Source organism: Podarcis filfolensis (genome assembly GCF_964270895.1).
Source record: "Podarcis filfolensis genome assembly, chromosome: W".
Lineage (NCBI taxonomy): Eukaryota > Metazoa > Chordata > Lepidosauria > Squamata > Lacertidae > Podarcis > Podarcis filfolensis.
The window spans coordinates 19,613,274-19,632,876 of record NC_139619.1 but is presented as its reverse complement, the minus strand read 5'-3'; the positions used below and the strand labels follow the sequence as shown (position 1 = coordinate 19,632,876).

Genomic DNA, 19,603 nt, shown 5'->3' with positions numbered 1-19,603 from the left:
ATGCTATTTTGGGCTGCATCCACAGAAGTCTAGTGTCCAGATCAAGGGAAGTCACAGTCCTGCTCTATTCTGCCTTGGTCAGAGCACACCTGGAATACTGCGTCAAGTTCTGGGCACCACAATTTAAGTAGGATGTTGACAAACTGGAAGGTGTGCAGAGGAGGGAGGCCAAGATGATCAAGGTTAAGGAAACCAAGTCTTATGAAGAATGGTTGAAGGCGCTGGGTATCTTTAGCCTGGGAAAGAGGAGGCTGGGAGGAGATATGAGAGCCATCTCCAAACATCTAAAGGGCTGTCATATGGAAGATGCAGCAAGCTTGTTTTGTCCTGCTCTGGAAGGTAGGACTCGAACCCATGACTTCAAGTTACAAGAAAGGAGATTCCAACTAAACATCAGGAAGAACTTTCTGACAGTGAAAGACTCCCACGAGAGGTGATGAGCTCTCCTTCATTGGCGGTTTTTAAGCAGAGGTTGGATGGCCATCTGTCAGGGATGCTTTAGTCGAGATTCCTGCATTGCAGGGGGTTGGACTAGATGACCCTCGGGGTCCCTCTACAATTCTATGTCATAACATGTCAGGATAGACAGCAAGAACGATGTCCTCAATGTAGAAAGGCCATACTGTTTGTAGAGGAATCCAGTTATAAACCTGTGGCCCTGCTGCTCTGGTGGTAGCTGGACCACATTTCATGCTATGTTCACCTTCCTTGAAGCACTTACACACACACACACACACACACACACACACGTCAAACTGAAATACAGCAAGTGCTAGAAAAGCATTGTTAACTAAGTGTTAACTTCCAAACATCCCCAGGGTGTGTAGGTGGGTGTAGGAAATCCAAGTGTGGTCAAATTCTGTATCAATCAGATGGCATTCATTTATAATAGAGTCTAGTCCAAGCCCCTGCGATGCAGGAATCTTTTTGCCCAATGAGGGGCTCAAATTCATGACCCTGAGATTCTCATGCTCTACCGACTGAGTTATTAAAATATTCATTTGCCACTTTCCCCAAGCAGTTCATCACAGTTTCCGGCAACAACAGGCATTTCAGAATTCCACATTTATTTAATAAGACAACAAAATGCAGGTTGTCGCTGCCAAATAGAAAGCAGTACAAGGATAACATGTGCATCAGAATTATATGCAGGACACAGACATTTAAAAACAACAACTAAGGAACAGGGCAGAGTCAGGAAGCCCAGCAGGTAATAATAGTACATGATTTCCTTTGCAATTTCAGCTTTTCTTGGTGACCGTGAAATTGCATGTTTAACAATTGAGGATTTATAGCTGTGCAAACCTGAGAAGGTTCAGGTGGGGCAGGTCAGGAGGGGTGGGATCCTGGCTCTTGAGACGCTTACAGGGCGGGGTAGCTGGCTTGATTGGCTATGCCACAGTGATTGCCAGTGCCCTTCACCAATCGCATGTAGCCTTGCTCTCCCCATTTCTCAGACCAGCTGACAGAGAAAGAGAGAGAAAGGAGGAATCAGAACATTATTTTATTTCATGCAATTTATATACCACTTGATTGTAAAAAAAAGCCCCCCAAACCCTCAAAGTTATTATCACCATCATTACTATATATTGTCAGTAGTAGTAATAGTAGTGTTTTCATTTCCATACCGCTTTATATTATTAAGGGGGTGAAATCTCTTTTAAAAAATTATATTTTGTTAAGTTTCCAGATGTTTAGCATATACAGTCAAAACACAATTTCATCTTTTCTTGATTTTTTTATCTGCTTCCCACAGTTTTCCATGGAGGAGTTGTTTTTCTCCTTCTGCTACACCCTCTCTTCTATTAAAACATAACCACAGTATTATAATCTAATTACTTCTGTTGCTCATATCTCAAATCCTGCTCGCGAGTTCATCATACTATAATGTTTCTTTAAATTGTTATGGAACAGAAGGGGGGGAGAGCAGGGCAAACAAGTCCACAAATTCCCCATTTAGAATGCGATTGCGTATATTTTTTTTAAGCCGGATGCCAGGAGGCTGATCCGTGGTCTTGAAGTTAGACACCCGCACCTTCCCTTTTGCATCAAGCCCATCCTCCCCACATGGCTCCTTGGCTCCAAAGGCACGGCGATGGCGCCGGGTGCGACGTTCCCAAATCCAACTAGGCAGGCCAGGGGCCTTGTGGGTAGTAACTTTGCACCGTTTGCACCCTTTGCACTGTTCTTCCTACTCGCCACTGGAGGAATCACACGTACCTGAAAGTTCTGAAGAATCTGAGGAGTCCCTCTTGCACTTAGGCCCATGCTTCATCGATCTGCAATACCTCTTCTTCCTGCGACGTGTTCTGCGCAAATCAGGGCTGGAGGAGCTGTCTGATGAACTCGAAACAGGTGACCTATGCCTACGCCTACCCTCGCGAGAGCGTTGACAAGGGGACTTCGACTTATCTAAGCGCTCCTTAGCCCTAGCCAGGCGACGCTGCAGGCTGCGGTTCTGACGCAGTAATTCCTTTTTTTTTTTATAAGATATTTATTAAGGTTTTACAAAAAAAACCCGAAGATTTACAGAATGTGAAAACAACAGAAAAGAAAAAATAAAAAAATAAAAAAGTACAAAAAATACAAAAAGTCATAGAAAAAGCAATACAAAATACAAAAAACAGATAAACAAGAAAAAGTTAAAAAACAAATCCATTTTTTTTTTGTATCTTTAAATTCATTTGCTTGTTTCATTGACCTCCTCACACCTCCCCCTTTTGTATTCCCGTTTACATAATCAATTCAGCAAATCCTTACCCTTATTCATTTATCTTAACTCCATATCATAGCATATTATAACTCCATATTTTCATCCATTTATCAATTCATTTTTTACATATTCTTGTTAACTTTTTGTAGCTAATTACCACTTATTGCCAATCCAAACATAATTTTAACATTCATTAATTTTGCAGTATTTCTGAAGATAAACTTTAAATTTCTTCCAGTCTTCCTCCACCACCTCTTCTCCCAGGTCTCGGATTCTGCCAGTCATTTCCGCCAGTTCCATATAGTCCATCATCTTCATCTGCCACTCTTCCAGGGTGGGTAGTTCTTGTGTCTTCCAATACTTTGCAATAAGTATTCTTGCTGCTGTTGTTGCATACATAAAGAAAGTTCTGTCCTTCTTTCGTACCAATTGGCCGACTATGCCCAAGAGAAAGGCCTCTGGCTTCTTCAGGAAGGTATATTTAAATACTTTTTTCATTTCATTATATATCATCTCCCAGAAAGCCTTAATCTTTGGGCACGTCCACCAAAGGTGAAAGAATGTACCTTCATTTTCTTTACATTTCCAACATTTGTTATCGGGCAAATGATATATTTTTGCAAGCTTGACTGGTGTCATGTACCACCTGTATATCATTTTCATAATATTCTCTCTTAGGGCATTACATGCCGTAAATTTCATACCTGTGGTCCACAACTGTTCCCAGTCAGCAAACATAATGTTATGACCGATATCTTGTGCCCATTTAATCATTGCGGATTTAACCGTTTCATCCTGCGTGTTCCATTTTAGCAGCAAGTTATACATTCTTGAAAGTGTTTTAGTTTTGGGTTCTAACAGTTCAGTTTCCAATTTTGATTTTTCCACCTGGAAGCCAATTTTTTTGTCCAAATTGTAGGCCTCACTTATTTGATAATAATGAAGCCAATCTCGCACCTTATCTTTTAATTTCTCAAAACTCTGCAATTTCAATTTGTCTCCTTCTTGTTCCAGTATTTCCCAATATTTCGGCCATTTGGCCTCCATATTGGACTTTTTCAGAGCCTTTGCTTCCATTGGTGACAGCCACCTTGGGGTTTTATTCTCCAATACGTCTTTGTATCTTGTCCAAACATTAAACAATGCTTTCCTGACAATATGGTTTTTAAATGCTTTATGTGCTTTAACCTTGTCGTACCACAAATACGCATGCCACCCAAAAACATTGTTGAAACCTTCTAAATCCAAAATGTCTGTGTTCTCAAGAAGCAGCCATTCTTTCAGCCAACAAAATGCGGCCGATTCATAGTAAAGTTTAAGGTCTGGCAGGGCAAATCCACCTCTTTCCTTCGCATCGGTTAATATTTTAAATTTTATTCTGGGCTTCTTGCCCTGCCAGACAAATCTAGAAATATCTCTCTGCCACTTCTTGAAACAGTCCATCTTGTCCAAGATTTGCAAGGATTGAAACAAGAATAACATTTTTGGCAATACATTCATCTTTATAGCTGCAATTCGACCCAACAAGGAAAGCTTCAGATTAGACCATATTTCCAAGTCCTTTTTCACTTCTGACCAACATTTCTCATAATTATCTTTAAATAAATTCAAGTTCTTAGCAGTCATATTAACCCCCAGGTATTTTACTTTCTTAACCAATGTTAAGCCTGTCTCCTTCTGAAACCTCTCTTTCTCAATCGGTGTTAAATTTTTCTCTAGGACTTTGGTTTTTGACTTGTTCAACTTAAATCCTGCCACCTGACCAAATTCTTGAATCAGTTCTAATACTCTTTTCGTACTAGATTCTGGCTCCTGTAACGTTAAGACTAGGTCATCTGCAAAAGCCTTCAATTTGTATTGTTTAGCTCCGACCTGAATACCTTTAATCAGATGGTCCCTTCTAATCATATTTAATAAAACCTCCAGGACAGAAATAAAAAGTAATGGGGAGATTGGGCACCCTTGTCGTGTACCTTTCTCTATCTTAAATTCCTCTGTCACCACGTTATTAACAATTAGTTTAGCCTTTTGTTCTGAGTAAATTGCACTTATACCATTTTCAAACCCTTGGCCCACCCCCATCCCCTGAAGATTTTTCTTCATAAAACTCCAAGAAATGTTGTCAAAGGCTTTCTCCGCGTCTATGAAAATTAAAACTGCTTTTGTGTTTATGTTCACTTGCAGCTTCTCCAAAATATTAATTATATTCCTCGTATTATCAGACAAGTGTCTTCCTGGGAGAAAGCCAGCTTGGTCCTTATGAATCTCTTCTAGCAATACTTTTTTTAGCCTGTTAGCCAAAATGTCAGCAAATATTTTATAATCCACATTAAGCAGGGATATGGGGCGGTAGTTCTTAAGTTGCGTCTTTTCAGACTCAGTTTTCGGTATAAGTGTAATGTAAACTTCCTGCCACGACTCCGGTGCCTTTTCCCCCTCTAAAATCTCATTACAGACCTCCTTTAGTGGCCGAATTAACCAGTCTTTCAAAGATCTGTAGTATTTGGAGGTTAAACCGTCTGGCCCTGGAGATTTACCCAGCTGCATATTCTGAATGGCACCTTCTACCTCCTGTTCTGAAATTTTATAACTCAACATTATCTTATTTTCTTGAGAGATTTTTTGTAGTCCATTTTTTCTCAAAAATTGATCTAATTCAGTCTCATTCTGTGGCCCTTGTGTATATAGTTGTTTAAAATATCTCTGGAAACACTTTCTAATTTCCAATGGATTCTGTATGTTCTTTCCATCTACCTCCAAATTTGTGATGGTATTTAATTTCTGTCTTTTCTTCATCTGCCAAGCGAGTAGTTTCCCACATTTGTTAGCCGATTCAAATGTCTTTTGTCTCATCTGTTTAATTTTCCATTCCACTTCCTGGTTTATCATTTTCATATATTGTACTTGCCATAACTTAATTTCTCTCAGAATCTCTTGCGATTTTGGTTTCGCTCTTAGTTTCTTCTCTCCTTTTATTTTTTCCAAAATTTTGTCTTTTTTCTCATTTTGAATTCTCTTCTTTATTGCATTCTGTTGAATCAGAAACCCTCTCATGACCGCTTTGCTTGCGTCCCAGATTGTCCTTTTTTCAACCGTAGTATTCAAATTTATCTCAAAATAGTCTCTCAATGTTTTTTGGGCCTTCTTAATCACCTCTTGATCTCTAAACAAGGTGTCATTCATCCTCCATCTGAAGGAACCGATTGGTGTTAATTTCATCTCCATCTTCACTGCATTATGGTCGGAGCAAGTTTTGGGGCAAATTTCCGCTTTTCGAATCTTAGGTACCAGTCCTCTAGTTATCCATATTTGGTCAATTCTTGTCCGGGTCATATTGGCTTCAGAAAAGAATGTTCCCTCTCTTCCAAGGGGGTTCTTAGTTCTCCAAATATCAATCAAATCCATATTGTCCGTCAGTTCAAAAAAGGTTTTTGGTAGTCTGCCATCTTTAGTTACCACCTGTCTCTGCGACTTATCCATATTTGTGGATACCACACCATTCATATCTCCCATCAAAATAATGTTATAGTCCATATAGTCCAGCAATGTCTCATGCAATTTCTTAAAAAATTCAGACTTCCCCTCATTTGGTGCATACACTCCTACGATCAAATATTTTTCTCCTTGTAATTGAATCTCAATTGCAACAAATCTTCCTTGTTCATCTTTAAAAACAAATTTCGGTGATAGGCTCTCTTTAGCGTAGATAACAACTCCTCTCTTTTTAACCTTGTCCGATGAAATAAATTCTTGGCCCAATCTTTTGTTAATGAGTACTTTCCTGTGGAGCCTCACCACATGAGTTTCCTGTAAGCAAATTAAGTCCAATTGTTCCTTTTTCAATAAATGAAAGACTTTCCTCCTCTTCTCCGGGGAGTTTAAACCGTGAATATTCCAGCTTAATAATTGCAGAGACATGGTGTAATTATTTTAGTTTCCTCCAGCTGCTCCCAGAAGCTCGTCAAGTTCTTGCAGTGGTATCTTTTTTTTCGATTTGTCAGGTCCCAGAGGTGGTGGTGCTGTGTCTAAAACTCCTGGTCTCAGGACTCTTAGCACATCTGTCACTTCTTTTTGTAAGTCTTCTTCAAAGTCTCTCAAAAATTTTTCCTTGTCTTCCACTGATCTGATTCTGAACTTTTTCCCTTTAAAAGTAAAAGACAGTCCCTGGGGGAACTCCCATCTAAAAACAATGCAATTCCTTCTCAGCAAGGCCACCAAGTCTCCGTAGTTGGTTCTCAAATCCAAAAGATGTTTCGGTATATCTTTAAAAATCTCCACTCTGGAATCATTGATCTCTAAAGTCTTCTGAAAGTGAGCACCCAATATTTTATCCCTCTCCTCTTTCGTGCGGAGGGTCACCAAACAGTCTCTCACCCTGTTTTTCCTCCCTCCTCTTCCAAGTCTGAAGGCGCTCACTATCTTAAAGTCTTTTTCCAGCTCCAAGTTCCAAAATTTCGCAAATTCCTGTGAAAGATAGTCACTCAAATTGTCCTTTTCAAGTTCTGGCACCGCCCTGATCCTCAGGTTTGTCTGTTTCTCTTTCAATTCAATCATAGACAATAGAGCCTGATGATCCCCAATCTGTTTACGCATAGGTTTAATTTCTTCCTCCACAGCCACAACCTTTTCTTTTGCTTCCTCAGCTATTTTCCTGGTAGACGCAGATTCCTCCAGCAGTTTTTCTATAGCTTTTGTATTTGAGTTGATACTGGCTGTGTTCCCTTTAATTTCAGTTGATTGGTATGAAACCTGTTTGCTTAGGCCTTCCAATTTCTCATAAATTTTATTCAGTACAGATGTAAATTCCCCTTCTGAGGCCATTCCTTTTGTCTCAATTTGCCCTGAATCTTCCTCCTGAGTCACAGGGAGGCCAGGCACAGATGCTCTGCGTTGCTGGGAGACTGGAGTAGACTGTTGCACTCTGACCTTAGATCTTGTTGCTCTTTGGTCAGTCATTCCCCTTTATCTTCAGTCAAGGTCAGTTCCCACGGTCAGGCCTTGCTGTGGAAAGTCCCCAGTGTTAGCAATGGAAAATTCCCCCAGCCAGATGCAAACTTCAGTAGTCCTCTAGGGGGACACAGTAACCGCCATAGAATTCTCATTAACAAAGTAACAAAGTCTTTTCTAACTTTCCGTGTCCCCTCTTTAGTAGAAACATACAATTCAATCCAAAAAAGACTCTCAAAATGTATCTCCTTGCAGAGTTAAATCTTAAATGTTACAGTATCCATAGATAGTGCGAGTCCAATTGTAGCAATCCTCATAAACCTGGCAGTCCGTTCCCAGGGATTCCGCAAAAGGTCTATTAGATTCCCAGAAGAAATAAAGTCACTTTCTTGACTTCCCCCCTCTCCTCTAGGGGGGGGTTCTTTCTTTTAATGCTTGGAGTTAAAGCTTTAAAGTCCACTTTAAAGTAATAGCGTTGGAACGTCTTTGCTTTGATCTGTTACAAAACGGAAAGGCGGACTTCCTGTTTACACCTTTCCGCTTCGGTGCCCAATTTTCGCTTTTTTTTTCCCTCTTCAAATCCAAATCTTTTAAATTCCCCTACTCACGGATATTCTTTTTACAGCCAAATTTTCACAGGAAAAAGGTCAGCGCTCTCCGGCAACAGCTACGTGGCTTCGCTCCGCAGACGCAGCAGTCGACTCGCAGCACCGCGCCGCTCCCGTTGCGCTCCGGAACCCCTTGCGGGGCTCCCTCGCTGAATCGGGGGGCGCAAAAGGTGCCCGCCGAGTCCCACGCTCGCAGGCTCCTTCTGCCTGCGATTTCTAGTCGGGTCTCCGCTTCACCGTAGCGGACAGACCCACTTTCTGCGGAGCTTCTCCCTCCTACTCAGAAGGAGACCGCCATTGCCGTTGGCGCCACCTCCGGAAGTCCTCTGACGCAGTAATTCCTGCACATCGTCGTCACTGGACTGGGAAGAATCACTCTCAGCAGTGAACTCCTCTGTGTATGCCCGCTTTTTCTTCTTAGGGAGGGTCCTGTAGGGCCTGGCATCAGAGGTGGAGGGGCAATCATCCCTCACTTTTTTCTTGGAGATAATTAACTTCATAGGTGGGACCTTCTGGCTGGAAGACAAGGCCCTTTTTTAATCCTGTTGGCTGCCTTTACGGCATTGCTAGGGGTACCCCTCGATGCGGCTCTTGGGGTGCCCACCCCTACGGCACCAAGAGAGTGCAAGGGGGAGCCTTCTCTTTGATCAGCAGCCATGGCTAGAGACATAATGCAAAAACAAGCAGGCAGTGCCTGCTGCCTGGCTGGGGCCTGTGCATCCCGCTCAGGTCGGCAGCAGCAGCTTCAACCAAGCACAACAATAAGCCTCAACAGACAAATTAAATCTTAAATCTCAACAGAGCCTCCTGGGTCAGCAGGCACCTCCTGCAGGGGCAATGCCGCCCCCCCCCACTGAGAAAAGGGGCTAGGCCACGTTTTGAGGCCTAGTCAGGCCTGTGCTGCCCTTCTGGGCTGGCAGGCAGCGGCGGGGGGCAATGCCGCCCCCCCGCCACTGAGAAAAGGGACTAGGCCGTGTTTTTGAGGCCTAGTCAGCCCTGTGCCGCCCTCCCAGTGCCCCCCCCACCGTAAAAGCAAGCAGGCCCAGCCGCGGCCTTGTTGGAGCCCCGCGCTTGCCCGCCTGGGTAGGAAGGGGCACCGGGCAGGCAGCGGTGCGGAGCGATGCCCCCCCCCCCACCGCCCAAATGCAAGCAAAAATAAAGAAGGCCGGTTACTTACCTCAGTCCGGCCGCCTGGATACACTCCTGATACACTCCTGATCCTGATCTTGATCCCAGAAGGAAGAGCAGCAAAAGAGGCTTGAGCCCAGGAGTCAGCCTCCTTTCCTTTGGCCTTAGGCCCACCCCCGGCCGGCTGTCCATTGTCCTCCCTGGCTGGGGGCGGGTCAAAGGCCAGCTCAGGCAGGTGGGTGGCACCCGCCCAGGTGAGCCTCGCTTGGTGCCGCAAACCCCGCCCACCTGTGGGGAAGGGAGGGCGGATATTGTTTTCTGATTGTAGGTACTTAGAATGTTCCTCCCAATACATATCCTGCATTTGCATGCTCCCCCCTCATACCCCATATGTTAATCTTGTCTAACCCTCCCCTTTTCTGATGTAATGGTGATGTAGTAGTAATGTGGTGATGATGCTTTTCGAACTGTATCTTGGGAGATGGTGGGAAGTTCTAAAAGTCCTTGACGCCCCATCCTTGGGGTTCAATCTTGCCTTGAACCTGTTGCGCAATAAAAGTGGATCTTCTTCAATTTGCTTCGGTCGCTGGCTGTACTCCTTTTATTCTGCAGGGACCCGCGGGCTCAGCCCAAAGAGCTAGGTGGCTGAGCAGCCTCGCACCTAGATTTTCCATAACAAAATAGTCCAAAAAAGGCATCTATTTGTCCATAAAACAATCGTCATTAGATTCTCTTAATTTTGCTGTTAATTTTGAGAGTTCTGCAGAGTCCATTATCTTACTTTTCCATTCTTCTTTGGTGGGAACTTCTTCTTCCTTCCATTTCTGCGCATTTAAAATCCTAGCCTCTGTTGTTACATAAGCAACTTTAATATTTTAGGGGATTTCTGCCCCTATAATCCCTAACAGAAATGCTTTGGGCATTTTGGATATCTTCTTTATTTCATCATGTTTCATTTCCCAAAATTCCCTTGCTTTCTTGCAATTCTACCACAGATGAAAAAAAGATCCATCTGCGGGTTTACACTTGTTAGGAATATTCTTATACATTTTAGATAATTGGTTAGGTGTTAAGCAATACATGTAATTTTCATGTAATTTACTTTTAAAGCATACCAAGCAGTATATTTCATATCTACTTTCCACAGCTTTTCTCATGCACTTATTTCTATATTATGTCCCAGATCTTTAGCCCAGTGTATATTCTTGATTTAACCATTTCGTCTTTCATATCCCATTCACTCGCCGACGTGGGGATACAGGGCATAGCCCGTAAATGGCTGTGCTCTTTTATCTCTGGTCGGGGACAGAGGGTGGCACTAGGGAGGGAGATGTCGTTACGCCACTCCTTGGTGTGTGGAGTGCCGCAGGGCGCAATCCTCTCCCCGATGCTTTTTAACAGCTTTATGCACCCCCTTGCCCAGATTGTCCGGAGCTTTGGGCTGGGTTGTCACCAATATGCTGATGACACTCAGCTCTATCTGCTGATGGATGGCCATACCGACTCAGCCCTGGACACACTGACCAGATGCTTGGAAGCTGTGGCTGGATGGTTTTGTGGGAGCCAATTGAAATTAAATCCTTCGAAGACAGAGGTCTTCTGGCTGGGTCGGGATGGTATGGGGATGAGGGACCAACTCCCTTCTCTTGTGGGGGCCCAATTAGTGCCATTGCCTTCCGTTAAGAGTTTGGGTGTAATCCTTGATGCCTCCCTTTCCATGGAGATGCAGGTTACAGCAACAGTCAAAGCAACATTTTCCCACCTTCGCCGCATCAAGCAGTTGGTCCCTTACCTTTCCTGCCCCGATCTGGCCACAGTGATCCATGCGACGGTCACCTCCAGGCTTGACTACTGTAATTCGCTCTACGCAGGGCTGCCCTTGAAGCTGTCCCAGAAACTCCAGCGAGTGCAGAATGCTGCAGCGAGGCTCCTCACGGGGTCCCTGCCATGGGAGCATATTCACCCAGTGCTTTTCCAGCTGCACTGGCTCCCGGTGGAGGACAGGGTCAGATTTAAGGTGCTGGTTTTGACCTTTAAAGCCCTTCACGGCCTAGGATAGGACCCTCGTACCTACGGGACCGCCTCTCCTGGTATGCCCCACGGAGGACCTTAAGGTCCATAAATAGCAACACCCTAGAGGTCCCGGGCCCTAAGGAAGTTAGATTAGCCTCAACCAGAGCCAGGGCCTTTTCAACACTGGCTCCGGCTTGGTGGAACGCTCTGTCTCATGAGACCAGGGCCCTGCGGGATCTGATTTCTTTCCGCAGGGCCTGTAAGACAGAGTTGTTCCGCCTGGCCTTTGGCTTAGAATCAGTTTGATTCCCTCCCCCTCTTTCTTTTTCCTTTCTCCTCCTGTGAAGAGGCTGCATCTTAATGTTTTAATGTTGTATTTTAATCTTGCTTTTTAAATTGTATTTTAATCAAATTGTTTTTATTATTGGTTGTTAGCCGCCCTGAGCCCGGTCTTGGCTGGGGAGGGCAAGGTATAAATAAAATTTATTATTATTATTATTATTATTATTATTATTATTATTATTATGCATGTATGCACGAGCGCCGAAACCCAGAAGTAACCCATTCTGGTACTTCTGGGTTCGGCGTGGTGCGCAACCTGAAATTGCATAACCTGAAGCGTCTGTAACCCGAGGTACTACTGTATTAAATTGCTGCAACAGGGTCCCCACTCCCCACATGCAGGAGGGTGGAGGAACCCAGAACAATGGTGTGCAAGCCCTTATGTAGACTTTTGAAATTGCCCACCCTGTAGCTCAAGACCACCCCCCAAAACATCATACATAAATCACGGAAGGAGGTGTCTCTAGCAGACATACATCACAGGAAGCGGTCTACAGCAGACATCCTGTCTGTCAGGATACCTGTTAATGGTCATTGATTGCATTGCCTGGGCAGCCTGGCCATTCTTTTGTAATGGTAAATACTTTAGTTCCTGAATCCAGGTCACAGGCTCACCCTATTCATGCACAAATATGCCCTTAAGACAGGATTTGTGAGCAAAGAGACAATGGGGAGGCTTTCTCATTTCCTTCCTCACTGCAGAGAAATATTTGAGGTCAATTTGGGAGAGTCAAAATGGATTCAGGACTATTTTCCTGTACTGTTTCAGACATGTGGTTTATAGATTTATGTATGTGCTTGCCTGGTACATTTATGAACATTTATTTTATATCTTAGACTTTATAATTCTCATAACAATCACTTGCTGGCGACCATGAGGGGAGAAGAGGGCTGCTCTTGTGCCCAAATCCTGCTCCCAGGCTTGGGGGCATCTGGTTGGAGGCTGGACTAGATGGCGCAATGACCTAGATGGCCCAAGACATTTGGGCACCTGAGGCAACCACTCAATGGTGTCCCACCACCAAGGGTGGGAGGAGACAAGCTTCCCATAGCCAAGGGGCCGCTATAGAGGCTGGAACTGCTGCCCTGTGGATCCTGCAGCCTGAGGCAGTTCCCTCACCTCACCTCATGGGTGGGCCAGCCCTCGCAGAAGGGCTTCTCTGATGTTCCTCTGTGCTTTTCCCGACCATTCCCACCCCGGCTCAAATACCCCTTTGGTCACCTGTTCTTTAGGATCCAATAAGCCACGTTGTTTCCACCGTCCTGGAGCATCCCATAACCAACTGCCAGCATGGTGTGGCTCACCAGCTGGGTACACAAGGAGCTGTCAAATACCCGTGGCAGGAGAAGAGATCTGGAGTGAGGCAGGATCAGAAAGGGGCAAAGCGGAGAGGAAGGCGCATCCAAGGGGGCTTCATCCAATGTGAGCCTTACTTGCAGCAGATCCTCTGATATGAATGTAGGTGACATATTTAACATAAATACAAATTTAATAAACAAATAAAATAAAAATGACCAACTGAGACTACTCAGAGTAGACCATAGTCAGCTGCACAAACACTCCAACACCACCATCACTCTGAAATCTAGTTATCTACTTTGTGTGTCAAGTATGACTTTCCAATGGGAAGCTTTTTGGGTTTAAAAAAGGAAATAAATTCCAAACAGGGAAGGGGTATGGAAAAGGGCTGTAGAAAGTCAGGGCTTGTCCTGCCATCCCAAGGAAAACTGCTCTTTAGCGCTCAATAGGCAATTTGGGTTTTCCCTGGATTGCCATTTGTTCCAATTGATCACCAAAAGTGCCAGTTTTCCCTCGGAAAGGAGCAGGGCAAGGGAGAGAGCACTTTTACCACACTTTCTGTGGCACACAGGTAGAAGTGTGGGTGAGCCCTTTGTGTAGACAATCATGAGGTATATATTACAGACCAGGGGTCAGCAAACTTTTCCATCAGGGGGCTGGTCCACTGTCCCTCAGACCATGTGGTGGGCTGTGTTGGGATACTGCCAGGGAGATAAAGCCCATCATGGCCCCCACGTCGCCTCCGGACGATCCATCGATTTCCCGTAGATACAGTATCAGCAATTAGCGACACGAGCTCCAGAAAATAGCTTGCCACATTCCAGAACTGATGCACGCTCTATCAGCAGAATTCGCACAGCGAAAGATGCACGCAGGAGAGCATTATTTAGAAGTTTATTCAGCGTTGGTCAGAACAAAGGAAAAAACATGACTGCCTGCCTGCGTGTTCAGGCACAGAGAGAGAGAAACGAAAGCAATAGAAAACATAAACTTCCTGTGAACAGGAAATACGCAGACTCTGTGACTCACAAAGCCTGCTCCCTTTTAAGGTGGAACGGAAATATCCTAACATCCTCCCCCTTTCCGTGTAACCTGTAGTACCTGTGGTTCAACCCAATTGCAACCTCTGTACATAAACCTTAACTTGTTCTCTGTTAACAACCTTAGACAACAGATCAGCAGGAATTTCATTTCCTGGCATTTAGGACACCTGAATGAGTCCTTTCTGAATACACTCTCTTGCACGATGTAGCTTAATCTGCAAGTACTTGGTTCTTTGCTTGCAACTCTCTGAGTTCAGCAAAGCCAAACAGGATCTATTGTCTTGATACACTTGTATAGGACATTTCACAGAAACTCCGATGTCCTGAAACAGTTGCATCAACCATTCACAATCCATGAGTGAAAATGACAGAGCATTGAGTTCTGCTTCACAGGAACTTAGGCTAACTGTCGTTTGCTTCTTGCACAGCCAGTCAAACAGACAGTGGTTGTACATGTAGCATACTCCAGAAGTGCTTGTACCATCTGTGGTGTCACTTCCAAAACTAGCATCTGCAAAGATTTCAAGACCTCCAGTCTTCTGACTGGTGAACCTCAGCCTGTAGTGCAAAGTCCCTTTCAAATAGCGGGCTATGCGCTTCAGAGCTTTCCAATCCTGAACAGTAGGATTGTCAGCATGTCTGCTAAGCAGGTTAGTGCTTACAGCTATGTCAGGTCTTGAACATCTAGCAATAAAATTCAGCTTCCCTAGAATGCATCTGTACAGCGTAGTGTCAGAAAACACTTCAGCAGTACTATCTACCTGGTAACCTGTCACCATCGGTGTGTCTGCTGGGTTTGCATCAACCAAATTCAAACTGGTTAATACATCAGCAATTTTCTGTGTTTGATGAACCAGAAAATTACCTGCTTGGTCCCTCTGCACCTGCAGAGAAAGATAGTTGGATACCTCACCAAGATCCTTCATGTCAAAGTGCTCCTTCAGCTGAGCTAGGGTGCTTTGGTACAAAGCCTGATTCTTCCAAAACATCAGAAGATCATCAACAAAACAATACAGTTTATTTTGCCTCTCCTCCTTGACAAACACACACAAATCAGCTTTGCCCTAGTGAAAACCTAGAGAAAGCAATGTCTCAGTGAGTTTTGTGTTCCAACACCTGGCTCTCTGCTTGAGACCATATAAGGACTTCCGCAGTTTACAGACCATTCCCTTCTGTATCTGCATCCCGTCAGGTGGAAGCATAAACAGCTCCTCCCCCAAAACTCCGTACAAAAAAGCTGTATTAATGTCGTGATGGGAAACATGCAGTTTCTCCTCTGCAGCTATCTTGAGCATTAGCCGAATGCTCTCATACTTGACGGTGGGTGAGTAGGTCTCGTGGTAATCCTGTCCTGGTACCTGTGAAAAACCTCTGGCAACCAATCTGGCTTTGTGTCTGACAACCTTGCCATTCTGGTCTGTCTTGGCCTTGAAGACCCATTTGCTGCCAACCAGTCTCATTCCTGGGACTACCGGTACCAGCTCCCAAGTTTGGTTCCTGTTCAAGGAATCAACTTCAGCCTTCATGGCATTAAGCCAAGGCTCAGCATCTTTAGAGGTTAACTCCTGAACCTCTTTGAAGCTTGAATGTTCCCACACCTTCTCTGAGCTACTAAGAACAGCAGTTGCTGTCTTAGCAAACTCATCAGCAAATCTCTTGGAGGTCTGCCTTTGGTGGCCCTTTCAGACCTGCGAACTTGACGCAAGTCTTCTTCACTCATCTCCTCCTTCTTAGGAGAAAAATGACCAATGGTGAATAGTGGTTCTTCCAGTTCATTGTCAGACGCATCAGATGGTCTGACTGAGGCCTTTGCGCTCTTGTAGTCTGCTGTCATCACTGTCGCTGACACCAGCAGCAGCGCCGCCCACTGAACTGGAATCCGAACTCTGATCATCATCATCATCATCATCCTCGGCTTCCTCTTCTGCCTCAACACCATCTGCTTTTTTCACATCATCTTCATCTTCCTCTGGGTAACTCTGGAAAATCCCCACATTTCCCCCCCACTTAGGATTGTACTCAACACTCTTTGTGAACTTAATGGACTTAGAATCAGTCATCCATACCCTGTATGCTCCTTTTTCGTACCCCATGAACAAACCATGTGCCCCACGCTTCCCAAGCTTGTTGCTCTGTGGGGTGTGTACCCACATGTCAGAACCAAAGATTCTCATGTGCTTGACGTTAGGTTTCTTACCAAACATCTTCTCATAGGGGGTACAACCAATAGGTGATGACAGTCTGCGATTATATGTGTAAACAAACGTGGACAGAGCCTCCCCCCAAAACGTCTCAGTGAGATTGGCATCATGCAACAAGGTTTTTAGGCCTTGAAGCAAAGTCTGATTTGCTCGCTCCGCAAGTCCATTCATCCATGGCGATCTAGGTGTTGACAAGTCATGCTGGATTCCCTTCTCAGTCAGGAAAGCTTCAAACTGCTGAGAAGTGAATTCCCCACCCCGATCAGTAAAGAGACAGCCGATACGTTTACCGTGAACATTCTCCAACCAAGCACAGAATGCCTTGAACCTAGGAAACGCTTGCGATTTCTGCTCGAGCATAAACACATGAATGTACCTGGAAAAAGAATCAATTAGAACCATGAAGTACCTTGCTCCACCCAAAGAGGGCGCAAGTGGACCAACCAGGTCTGCGTGGACTAGCTGGTAGGGTTTGGAAGCCTGTCTGCTAGACTCCTTGCCTTTTGGAGCAACCTTCACCTTGTTCTCTGCACAAGATACACATTTCATGTGAAACTTACAGGGTTTGATGTTCAAACCCTGAACCAATCCAGGCATCTTGGCCAGTGCCTGCCAAGACATGTGACAAAATCTTCTGTGTGCTTCGTGAATACATCCTGCATGAAGAACATTGTTAGTTTGTGCAACACAAGAATCAACATTAGACACAGCAACACAGCTGTTGAAATGGAACACTCAGGATGAAACGGTAAAATCAGCTATGAATAAATGGGCACAAGATTTTGGACATAACATAATGATGGCTGACTGGGAACAGTTATGGACCACAGGTATGTAATTTACGGCATGTAATGCCTTAAGAGAAAATTTAATGAAAATGATTTATAGGTGGTACATGACACCAGTCGAGCTTGCAAAAATTTACCATTTGCCCAATAATAAATGTTGGAAATGTAATGAGACTGAAGGTACATTCTTTCACCTTTGGTGGACATGCCCAAGGATTAAGACATTCTGGGAGATGATTTATAACGAAATGAAAAAGGTATTCAAATATACCTTCCTGAAGAAACCAGAGGCCTTTCTCCTGGGTATGGTCGGCCAATTGGTGCCAAAGAAGGATAGAACTTTTTTTATGTATGCAACAACAGCAGCAAGAATACTTATCGCGAAGTATTGGAAGACACAATATCTACCCACCCAAGAAGAATGGCAGATGAAGGTGATGGACTATATGGAACTGGCGGAAATGACTGGCAGAATCCGAGACCAGGGAGAAGAGTCGGTGGAAGAAGACTGGAAAAAGTTTAAAGACTATTTACAGAAATACTGTAAAATTAATGAATGTTAGAAAAATGTGGAAATGAAGTTATATGGCTTTAGTAGAAATGTTATAAGGAACTAAGTAGATAAAGACTCTCCTCCCTGAAAGAGAGGGGAGTGGTTGTGGGCGGGAGCCCGAGCACCGCCCAGCAGGGGGCGTTACCCCCTGCCTCCAGCTCACCTGGCTGGCACTCACGCCCCCCCGATGGCCACCCAACCAGGTGCCGTGGAGGGGGCGTGTTCAGCAGCCTTTTGCTGCAGTGCCAGCCTCTCCCTGGCCTCATTCTTCATCACCGTCCCATCGCAAGTCATCAGCTAGGAGAGTCATCACAGAGAAGAGCCATGAGGTTTGGAGTCGGGGGAGGGGTCTGGTTCCTTGCATGCCTTTTAACTTTAAGAGGCTTGTGTGCGCTCATTGCTTTACTGCTTTTTAAAACCCAGGCATCCAGGTTGGCGTTGCTGTGTCCTCTTTTCCGTGTAAAAACCTACATTTAACCTTCTATTTCCCCCCACTCCTGGTGCTTTTAATTTTTGGCCAGGATGCTTGTATGTTTTCCCCTCTATTGCCCTTGCCTGTCCACCTGCATGGCTGGTCTGGGTGACTGAGAGGCTTTGCCTTACATTTAATTTGTTGGCCAGGGTGCTTATGTGTTTTCCCCCTCCATTGTCCTTGAGAGCCTGTATGGGACAGTTAAATATTTCTGCATTGCTGGGGTTGGACTAGATGATCCCCAGGGCTCCTCTCCAATTTTAAGTCGTGCGTGCGTGTGTGTGCTTGCAGCATGTGTTTGTGACTGCCGTTTATTGATTTTTACTCATCTAGCGTGGGTTTAATTTACCCTGCCACCCCTTCCATTGGTACCACTTAAATCGGGAGCCCACTGTAAAATTTAAAGGCTGCTGGGGCTTGGAATACATTGTGCACTTAAACCTCACCCCTCTTGGTTTCTCTAAGCCACCCCCCCCTCCGCTTGATGTTTGGGGGAAGAAATAAGGCAGGGCTTGGGGTGGACAATGCAGGGTTTATGATCAGGAAACCATTCCTCAGCACTGCACGTTTAGAACCTTTGAAGGTGTGCCTTTGCCTGGTTCTTGTCATTGGCTGCATTTGCCAGTACAGGCTCCCTAAAGAAAACTGCTTTTAAAGTTTCAAGTTTTATTACGGCAAAAGCCAGTGACACTAAACACCACAAGAACTGCTTTTAAACAACAACAACAACAAAAAAAAGTTTCGGCTTATAGTACCTTTACTAAAAAGTCCAGTTTAACTCACGGTTTATATTTCAAACTTTTTCCTTGCCCCGCATCGTCATTTTACTCCCAACACCCCCTCCTCCCTCCAAACTCCCCCCCCCCCCACGCTTTCCTTCTCCTCCCTCCACCCCTCCTCCCTCCCTCCACCCCCCACCCTTTCAGGAAAGAGATACATCACATTAACCTTATTAAAAAAAAAAAAAAAAGGTGTCTTTGGATTTCCCTTTGCCTGAGTCATCACAGTTACCAGACAGGTTTTTCAACTGCTGGGCAGGCTTGATTGCTCGGCATTGTCTTTTAAGCACCTGGAAGTTCAGCAGCTCTAGTTGCATTGTCAGTTTAACTAACCAGCAGTTTGACCAATTGCAGTCTTTTGTCTATTTAAGCACCTTTATTTCCATCAACTGGTCTTGAGCCAACCTTGTGGGCAAAAAATTTACTTTCTTTGTTTGGCAAAGTTTCTTTTGTTTGGTGTAAGTTTCCCCTTAAGAGCTACCTCACCCCTCCTTTCCAGAGGGCCGCTGGTGTGGGCCTGGAATCTTATTGATTTCCTTTTCTCTTAATTTGGCTGCAGCTTCTGAGCATCTCCTTGTAAGCAGTTATTTTCAATTCTGTTTGATTACTTGGCAATGCTTTGCGCCTAGATTTGCCTATCATTTAATAGGGGCAACTTTTTATTGTAGGCAATTATCTTCTAATTCTGTTTGACTGCAGTTGGGGTTCCTTTGTGT

General features: G+C 44.5%; 1 protein-coding gene across 1 annotated transcript in view; it reads right to left on the bottom strand.

The window, feature by feature from the left end:
• Positions 1-1,317: 1,317 nt before the first annotated feature.
• Positions 1,318-19,603, bottom strand: part of LOC310753766 (cathepsin L2-like) — a 73,604-nt gene continuing 55,318 nt past the window's right edge. The window contains 2 exon segments of the mRNA XM_083595108.1: positions 1,318-1,462; positions 12,974-13,059. Of these exon segments, the coding sequence (XP_083451234.1) occupies positions 1,363-1,462; positions 12,974-13,059 (186 nt within the window). The 3' untranslated portion in view covers positions 1,318-1,362.